This window comes from Montipora foliosa, chromosome 7 (assembly GCF_036669935.1).
Source record: "Montipora foliosa isolate CH-2021 chromosome 7, ASM3666993v2, whole genome shotgun sequence".
NCBI lineage: Eukaryota > Metazoa > Cnidaria > Anthozoa > Scleractinia > Acroporidae > Montipora > Montipora foliosa.
The window spans coordinates 16,981,268-16,990,829 of record NC_090875.1 but is presented as its reverse complement, the minus strand read 5'-3'; the positions used below and the strand labels follow the sequence as shown (position 1 = coordinate 16,990,829).

Below are 9,562 nucleotides of genomic sequence, written 5' to 3'. Positions count from 1 at the left end.
ATTTTACCACCCTTAAATGCGGTGTGCCACAGGGAACGATCCTTGGCCCTCTTTTATTTCTAATTTATATTAATGATTTGCCTAACTGTCTATCGTTCAGCGTTCCTTTATGCTGATGATACACATATTACTTAAGCTGGCTCTGATTTACATCTGATTCAGTCTAGTATATCTCCTGACCTTGAAAAGCTAAGCAAATGGCTTGTGTCTAACAAACTTACTTTGAACGCTACAAAGACTGAATTTATGTTGATCGGATCCAGGCAAAGATTAAGCACTCTATCTGATACTCTTGAACTCTCCATTGATAATGTTCCAATTGAAAAAGTTTCCTCAGTGAAATCTCTTGGAATATATGTTGACGAAAATCTAACATGGTATCTCCACGTTGATAAACTGTGTAAAAAGATTGCTTCCGCAAGTGGAGCCATTAAACGAGTTAAGCCATTTGTGCCTCAATCAACCTTACTCAGTATGTACAACTCAGTAGTTCAACCCCATTTTGATTACTGCAGCCTAGTCTGGGGTACTTGTGGTAAAACATTATCTAACAAGCTACAAAAACTACAGAACCATGCTGCACGAGTGATAACTTCATCGAGCTATGACGCTGCTGTTAATTCCTTGCTGGAAAGACTTAAATTCTCAACGTCAAATTCAGAAAGCTTTAATGGTTTTCAAGTCTTTAAATGGTCTGGTTCCCGAATATCTCACGTCTAAATTTGTAACGCGTAATGTATCAAACTATGCTCTGAGGGATTCGGCAAATAAACTTGTTGTTCCGTTTCCGAGAACAAACTACATGAAAAATAGTTTTAGTTACAGCGGCGCAACTCTTTGGAACAGCTTACATCGTAACATTAGGGAATCTAGTTCCATAGATCAATTTAAACGCCTTCTCTATCAAAATTTTTAAATACACGGCATTCATGGAAATCAGGTCTGTAGGTAGCTTATTTTGTAAATTAAAGTAATAATAGGATTAGGATTTTAGATTTTAGGATTTTAGGATTTTACAAATTTCTTTTTTGGAATTGTACCTGATGAATTTTTTACCGTGTATAAATTAAGTAAATAAATCAACAGCGGCCTAGAGAAATCATTGGAATGGTTCACCCAAAACTCCCTAAAGGCTAATCTGCCAGTTCCAAAGTTTTGGTCCCGCCGGCGCCCGAACCACTGTGGACTTCAAAAGTTCAAGTTGCAGACAAAGAACTAAAACAGGAGAACTGTATTAAACTCTTGGGTGTCTTTATTGATAATAAACTGAACTTTCATAAACAAATTGCTAATTTATGTTGCAAAATTAGCAGACAAATTTCTGTATTTAATAGATTCAAAAGTATGATTCCATTTAATGCTAAAATTAAGTCATATAATTCTTGTATTCTTTCGCTCCTTAACTGTTGTTCTTCTGCACGGAACTTAAGCTTGAAAAGCGACTCTGATAAGCTTGAAAAACTAAAGGAAACGGCTCTGAAGAGTGCATTTCAGGGTAAGACGAGTAATTATGAAAAACCAATAAAATTACACTTAAAAATCGTAGCGGACTTCGGAACACAGTTACACATTAGTTTATAAGTCTTTGAATAATCTAGCTCCGTTGTATATTAAAGATGTTTTTCAAGTACGAGTCTGAGTACTGCTAAGGATGACTAAAGATGCTAAGGCGGATGACTGAAGACGTTAAAGTACTTCAAGGGATGACTAAGGACGTTAAAGCACCACTAGGGATCATGACTTAGAACGTGAAGGTACTCAAAGAATGATTAGAAGGATGCTAAAGGAAGACTTAAGAGGCTGAAGTACTGCAAAGGATGAGTAAGGACGTTCACGTATAGCTAGGGAAGATTAAGCTAGGATGCTAGAGAAAGGCTAACGACCCTTAAATACGGCTAAGGGATGACTAAGGACGTTATAAACAGAAGTACAGCTAGGGATGACTATATAAGGATGCTAAAGTATAATTGCTACTGAGAAGGACTAAGGATGCTAAAGGATGACTAAAGACGCTTAAGTCATAAGGCTACGGATGAGTAAGGTCGCTAAAGTACAGCTAGGGATGAGTAAGGACGCCAAAGTACTGCTAGGGATGAGTAAGGACGCTAAAGTACTGCTAGGGATGAGTAAGGACGCCAAAGTACAGCTGGAGATGGGTAAGGACGATAAAGTACAGCTGGAAATGAGTAAGGACGCCAAAGTACAGCTGGAGATGAGTAAGGACAATAAAGTACGGCTAGGGATGAGGAAGGACGCCAAAGTACAGCTAGGGATGAGTAAGGACGCCAAAGTATGAGTATGGCAACGGTTGCTTCATTATGCTTAAGTATGCATTAGGACAGGAGCCATGGGCTCCTGATTAGAACATTATATGACAGAAATTCCCAAACTTGTATATGACTGCCTACACTAAGTAGTTATCTTCTCAGAGCTCTGGGGTGCTTCCATTATGCTTGACATCAGGTCGCAAACTAGTGGAACTAACCAAGGAAAAACGGAACGACATTTTTCATCAAAAGTCAATTTCCAACAGGACCGAAGCGTTCCATTTACGTTTCGACTAAAATTTCGGCTACATCACAATGAAATGGCGCTGGGAACGTGACCGACCGGTCAAAGAAGACCGTCTCCAGAGGTGGTCCCAAATATTCCGGTCGGACCGAACCGAAACGGACGTTTCCATTTGACTTCAGCCCGAAATTTCCGGAAATTTTGGCTTCATGGAAAGCACCCCTGGTGACGAGAATGGCGGACATGTGAATCACGTGTGTGACTGTCTAGAAAACCGTAAGGCCTTGTGGGAACTTGCCAGCCACTGTTGAGCCTCGTTCTAGTGCAGCACGGCATGGTCGGCCATATTGAAATGAATCACTTGAATACGTCCCTTAGCAAAACTGGTAAAACGATGTGATATTTATTGCGTTGTTTGTCCTCCTTCGACCGGGCTCGACAAGACGTATATCCAAGATTTGATTGTTAATATTGAGGTATCCTAACGGCTTATCGAGCCGTCACGCGAGTAAATAGTCCATTTCAAAAACGCTAAAAAGGTTTACCTTTATACGTACTCACGAGAACGCAAACGTTTGTCCAGTTCTGGAAATTGTTGGACCAACATGCGAAGTTTGTCAAGAAAGAGGACTAACTAATAAAATATTTGAAAGCAGAAAATGAAGATTGACAGGAGTAAACTGCGAAAAACTCAATCGGACGTGGTAAGTTTTGAACATGAGTTGATTTTCCTCTTCAGAAATGATACCGTTTAGGAATTACCAGCGATGAAAGGAATCGTGCACGTTGCGTAGCTACTGGGCTTCTTTGACGGGTCGTGTAAGGGCTAAATTTCGTTTCAACAGGCTCCTGAATGCAGACAGCTAATTCAAAGACTAAAAGAAGCAAGTGACAGCGAGTTGATTCATATTCTAAAGGACATCCATACGTGGTACTATGGAAAGGTAAGAGCTTAACTTCAATGGTTGATGACTGTTAAAGTGAGCAGTGTCGTTTTTACGATATTTAATATCAACAATCGATATTGCGTTTTGTTAATGATTATACTTTTAGGGAACACCGTGCAATCCAATAATCATTAAGCTTAAACAGTTGAAATCTTGGATGTAAGCTTAATTAAATGACTTAAATGACTTTCGTTAATCAGGAAATAAACCTAACATTTCCTGTTTTAAATTCTGTATTCTTGATTTTTATTTGCTTAATTTTCACTTAGAGATGTCTTGTTCATGTAATGTTCTATTAATCATTGCTTGTTTTTAAATTAATGTGACACGAGTACCCTGTCATTTAAATTTTTTTTTTGCCAATTTATGAGCTGACTTATCAAACTTTCATAGCCTGCCTTTCACAAGCAGTGAAGGGTTTATTCTTTTTTGAAGATTTGGGATTTAAAGATCTATTAGCTTGTGGCACACAGCTCTTGGTTTTTTGTTTTTAGCCGACAGATGGCAATTAAAAAAAAATTATTGTGGGGTAACTAAGAGGTGATTAGATGGGAAAATATAATTATTATTGTTTGGTCGCATTTTTTTATTATTGTTTTTGTAATGTAGTGTGAGCTGCAGCACTGGGTTGATGTCATCGATAAGTTTGATGAAATCCTTGCAAACGTTGCTAAGCCAGTGAATGGAAGTTCTTGGATCCTGGCTTACGACAAACTCGACCAACTTGAAGGACCTGAAATAGCAGTAAGTTGTGCACGTAGAAAATATAATTGGTATTGAGGACGCAAGGTCAAGCAAGTGGACAGTGTCAACGTGCTACGGAATGCTATGTTAAGCCTGGTTTTCACTCTTGATGCAAGCGTAAGCACAAGAAGCTTATGCTATTGTTGGAACAATAGACACTAATTAACAACAAGTAAATGCATCTGCATCACTAGTGAAAACCAGGCCTTATAGATGGTGCCTTTAGTATATACCTGTGCACGTACAGTGTATGTGATGTACTGTTTAATAAATGAGCAGGAATGTTTTATTGAGATTTAAGCCATGAGGTGAAGCCGAATGGTTTTAGACTCGATTAAACATGACCTACAAGTGTATTGAACGGCTTTAAAAACATTCTACAGAAAGATTGCCCTTCCAGAGTCTGAATAAAGGTTCAAATTGTAAGAGGAGAACTTTAGCATACAAGAAAAACAAGCTAAGCCATGTTTTTGTATTCCTTATAATTATAAAGAATTTTAATTAGGAATGTTTCATCGGCTTTTACACCTCATGCTCGGTGACCTGGTAGGCTGTTTCGGACATGTACATGTATTATTAATGAGTTTTGGAATCTTCATTCAATTCAATAAATTCAATAAATTATAAATATTATTGACCCTTATCCTTTGCAAGTCATTGTAAATGTTGATAGAAAATGAAATGGTACAGGTACGTTTAAGCAATAGAGGACGTTTTCCATGTTTCCATAGCCTCATCTAAACACAAGGGCGAGTTGGGAGAATTTGAGACAGTTATGCAAACCCGAGACGCAGTCGAAACTCAAGGACAAAATGCCCGCATGTACAACAACTGCTGAACCACAAAACTATTAAGCGCTTGAGGCCCTGATTTTTTGTGTATCCACAGTTCCAGAAATCAAAGAGTACAAGATTAGTATCCCGTGGACTTAAGATAAGAAATTGCATAATATAAGAAATTGCATAACATAAGAAATTGCATAACATAAGAAATTGCTTTTTATGTTATAAAAAATGCACGGGTAAATATGGTACTTCTCCTCATCTTTGTTCCAAAGTGTTCTCTCATTACAATGTACATTAATTATTTACTCTTGTGTTTATTTCACCTTAGTGCGAAAGGAGGTGTCTGGTGAATCATGTGTTGCGGTTCACCGCTCTTGTTCTGGAACATTCATATACAAGACACTTGTATAATTCAATAGAGGTAGGGTTGTGGAACCCTTGCAAAGTGATTTCATTGCGGTGATAAACAGTAGTAACAATCAATAAGCTTAATTAAAAGTATAAATTATTATATGTTGATGAAAGTCATTTTCAGTACCTTTTTTGAATACTATTAGAGTTAAAGGAGCACAGTTAACTTTGTCGTCAGTTGTGATTTCTGGTCAAAACATTGACCATACGTTTTCAAGCTTCATATATGTAACTCTTGATATTTTACTATCCATCCTTAAAAATGGGCATTTCAATATTCCATACAATATTTTTATTTATAGTTTAGTATATTTTTCATTAAAGAATTTCTTACGTTAACATATAAACTAAAAGACACAAAAAAGACACACATCATGCTTACATAGTAAGCATATATAACTAAACACACACAACAGCTATTATAGAACTACAGTTACCTAGTATGTGGAATACAATGACTTCACTTTAAACGTTACACTAATAATGAAATAACAATGTTTACAAAGACAATAGTTTAAAGGAATCAAAATTTTGTTTTCTTGCGACTGGCATGAACTTAACAACGCTCCTTGGATTCTCAGTGTCAATAAAATTAGTGCAACAGTTTTTGGATAAAGAAGGATATGTAGTTTTTGTCAAGTCTTGAACACTGCTAGTACGTGTACTTGACTTTGAAGATGACTTTCTGCTCATTGGCAACAGTCATCCTTAGGATTTCAGCTTCCAAGACATTCTTCGCTGGTAACTGTTGGATGATTCTAATTTGCAAAGTATTGTTACATGTATGTAGTTGTTGTTTGGGACCTCATTTTCTCATTTCTCTTATCCTAACAGTGTATTTTTACCTTTTTCTCTGTTATAACAGCATCTTGTGTCACTGTTGGTTGCAAGTGATATGGAAGTTGTTCTGTCTGTGCTAGGAGTCCTTTATGTTTTCAGGTATGAAAATGACAAATGTCATTTGAATTATACATTTTTGTAATGAGGCTACACATAATTCAGGCAAAATTAAAATCAAGCCAATGCAGCAGTTTTACCTGGGATATTTGGGGGGTCTCCAGGGAGGTTTTCAGGGGCATTGCCATGTGCTTTGGCTTGAGTTTCCTTTTTGCTTGCTTTCCACTTTTCCCTCCTCCTATAATCATTATTGTGGGGTTAGTAAACATTCCACACACTGCTTTTTCTCAGTGATGTGTTGACAGGTGCCCAGAGGTGGACTGTGGCTTGGTTGCCATGGCGACCTCCTTGCTTATTTGACGGGTAAGCCATCATTGTCAAGAAAATTATCAGGAAGTACAGTACCACAACTGTGAGAAAGATGTGTGCATCGGCAAGTGTACATGTAGTTACATGTATGTTGATTATGTAATAATCATGTCTTTAACAGCAAGAGATCAAGCTTCATACCAAGATTACCGGCAGAAAAGAGGAAGGCAATTCAGCAGCGTCTTCAATGCTTAGGAGAGGCGAGTTTTTCACCTACATGTACATGTACAGTCGACTCGCAATAACTCGAACCAAAATCGATTTCCCGTGAATGTCCGTCATACATTAACCCATTGACATCTGAGGTTGCCGTGTGTGACAGTTAATTGATTATCTGGCGTGACGCATGTTAACCCATTGACATCCAAACCGGCTGAAACCAGCCAGACTTAGTATTTTACTCTGTCTAACGCCGGACGATTTTACTTGTCAATGGAGAACCTCTGGGAGTCAATGGGTTAAACTTCATACATGGTATACAGTTTACATGTAGCCCCACTATTAAGGGAAAGGTTGATTTTGAAGAAACTAGTGTGCTGGTTTGTTGGTGAATGAATGCTCAATTGGTATAGGTTGGGGAAAGAGTTTATTATTTTTTTTCTGCTAAGGAAGCTTGATTTCTAATGAAAGTAATGTTAACTTGAATCTCCTAGACATGGGGAGGGAAGAATGCAGGATTTAGTCTTGCACACTGCAGCCAGGATTTACCCATCAAGGTAAAGTCATCACTGTATTGATTTTGTGTGAAGTATTGTTTGTCAAGTAATATCAGGGTTCGTGCTACTCCTTGGAGTCCTTGAAGAACCCTGGAATTTAATTTTGGACTTAAGGGCACTTGAAAAGCCCTTGCAAAAAGGGATTTTGTAGAAAACTGCTTGAAAACTCCTTGAATTTTTTCTTGGGTGAAAATTGGTGAGATTGGATCATGCTAAGTTAAAGAGACATTTCAAAATTGAGCCTAAAATTGAGGTAGGGTTTCGCAGCAAAGAAAACACTTAAACACTATGTATTGCATAGCAATCTTCTTATAAAGACTCCTTGAAAACTACTTGAATACTCCTGGAATTTTATAGGCAAAATCAAGTACGAACCCTCTAATACATAGTTTGTAAATGTGATACAGTTCTGATTTAAATATTGTATATGACTTATTAAATGTCAGCATTCAAGTGTTAATAGAAACTAGGTATTTTTGGTGATTCAAGACATTTTAAGAGGGAAAATTGAAAGAAAACGTTTTGGAAGTAAATAGAAATCTGTATCAGATACATGTATACAGATGTTGGTTACTAAGATGTTGAATTCCCATCATGAATTATTAATGAATGTTATAATAATACTTATTATAGATTATAATGAAATAATAATTTGCCATGTCACTAACCATCTTCTTGGGTGGTCTTCTCATTAATTTCAGTTGATTAACAACTGCGTCACTAAGTGGCGGGTGGGTGTCTGAGACATCCTGGAACTTCCACTATTGGCAGCCAGCTCCAAGGTGGAGACTGCACCGATGGCTAGCAAAACCTGACAACCCAGTCATGAGCCATCACGCCCCCGAGAAGACAGGCACCCATCACACTGATAAACATGTTCCTACCGATAAATCAGCTCTACGACCCAAAGCACGAGGAATCTGACCCACTGACAACAATTGATCGCAGTTGCTCCTAGTTGTTAATTCAGTTAAATTTCATTTAACAGACTTAACTGATTAAAGTGTAATGAGAAGTGCGAGTGTTGTACCCCATATGAACCATGTGAGCGTTAGCCCTACTAATGGAAATGGGCCCATACAAGGACAGAGGAAAACTCTAACCAGGGTGGAAATTGAACCCATGACCTTCGGGTTAGATCACTGCTGCCCTACCGACTGAGCTACGAGGTCAGACGGGAGCAGGCTGTGGGAACTGAAGTTGTAACCTCATTTAAAAAGCTTATTTTTGCTCTTCAATGATTTATAATAATATATTTCTTCAAATCTTATTTATTTGGTTTAGGAGTTTCCTACCAGTTGTGCTGATGTTTATTTTGAGTTTTACAATGAAATCACCAACACTCCTTCACAGTCTGATTCACAGGTACAGTTATTCAATTTTTATTTTGTATTGTGAATTATGGTTGATGTCTTTGTTACAGTCATGGTGTACAATGTACTTTACCTCGTCAACTAAAAAGAGCTTGACTTGAGGTGTCTATCATGAAAATACGATTGTATTTCCAGAAATCTACACTTGCCTCAATTGAAACCTGAAAAGTTGGAAAAATGGGGTTATAATCTGATCTTGTATATTCATCAAGGTACTGCCAGAATGGCTTGATTTGGTTGCATGGTGGTGATTTTCTGAATACAGGGATAAACATCAGCAAGACTGCAGTGTAATGTAGTTTGTGATGTGAACCCAGTATTAAAATAATAACATTTTATTTCATGTATTGTTCTTTGAACATTGTTTGGTTGTGTATGAAACTTTGGGTAGTTTCCTATCTCTTAAAGACAATAAAAGGAATGGACATTTTCAGGATAAATCCTCTAAATTAATAAAATTCATGTATGTCTAGATGCAACTAGTGCAAAGAACTACAGTATATTTCAGTGGAAGAACTTGCGGTGGTAGGCCCTTTGAAGAGGTGATTGGTTTGGTTTCCATCTTGGAATAAGATTTACTTTTTGTTGTCCATTTGCTCTTGGCCAAGCAAGCACAGTACCAATTACTGCATATGATAATAATATCATATTAATATAGTAATATTAAATAATATAATATAAAATAAATAAATAAAATAAAAATAAAAATAATTAAATTAAACAATAATTAATAATATAATATAAAAATAATAATGTCAAAAAAGGTTGCTGTTATTCATCGTGGTGAAGTACAATAATAATAAAGTATC

At 37.0% G+C, this 9,562-nt stretch overlaps 1 protein-coding gene across 3 annotated transcripts in view; it reads left to right on the top strand.

Moving 5' to 3' along the window:
* The first annotated feature begins 2,820 nt into the window (after window positions 1-2,820).
* The window catches only part of LOC138010892 (E3 ubiquitin-protein ligase HUWE1-like), a 78,889-nt gene continuing 72,147 nt past the window's right edge, over window positions 2,821-9,562 (top strand). For 2 of the 3 annotated variants that reach the window (XM_068857913.1, XM_068857912.1), the window contains exons 1-8: window positions 2,821-3,215; window positions 3,357-3,455; window positions 4,068-4,202; window positions 5,316-5,408; window positions 6,264-6,337; window positions 6,786-6,864; window positions 7,318-7,380; window positions 8,665-8,745. In XM_068857913.1, coding sequence (XP_068714014.1) covers window positions 3,171-3,215; window positions 3,357-3,455; window positions 4,068-4,202; window positions 5,316-5,408; window positions 6,264-6,337; window positions 6,786-6,864; window positions 7,318-7,380; window positions 8,665-8,745 — 669 coding nt within the window. In that variant the 5' untranslated portion in view covers window positions 2,821-3,170. The remainder of the gene's footprint in view (window positions 3,216-3,356; window positions 3,456-4,067; window positions 4,203-5,315; window positions 5,409-6,263; window positions 6,338-6,785; window positions 6,865-7,317; window positions 7,381-8,664; window positions 8,746-9,562) is intronic. The other variant, XM_068857915.1, reaches the window with a different exon arrangement.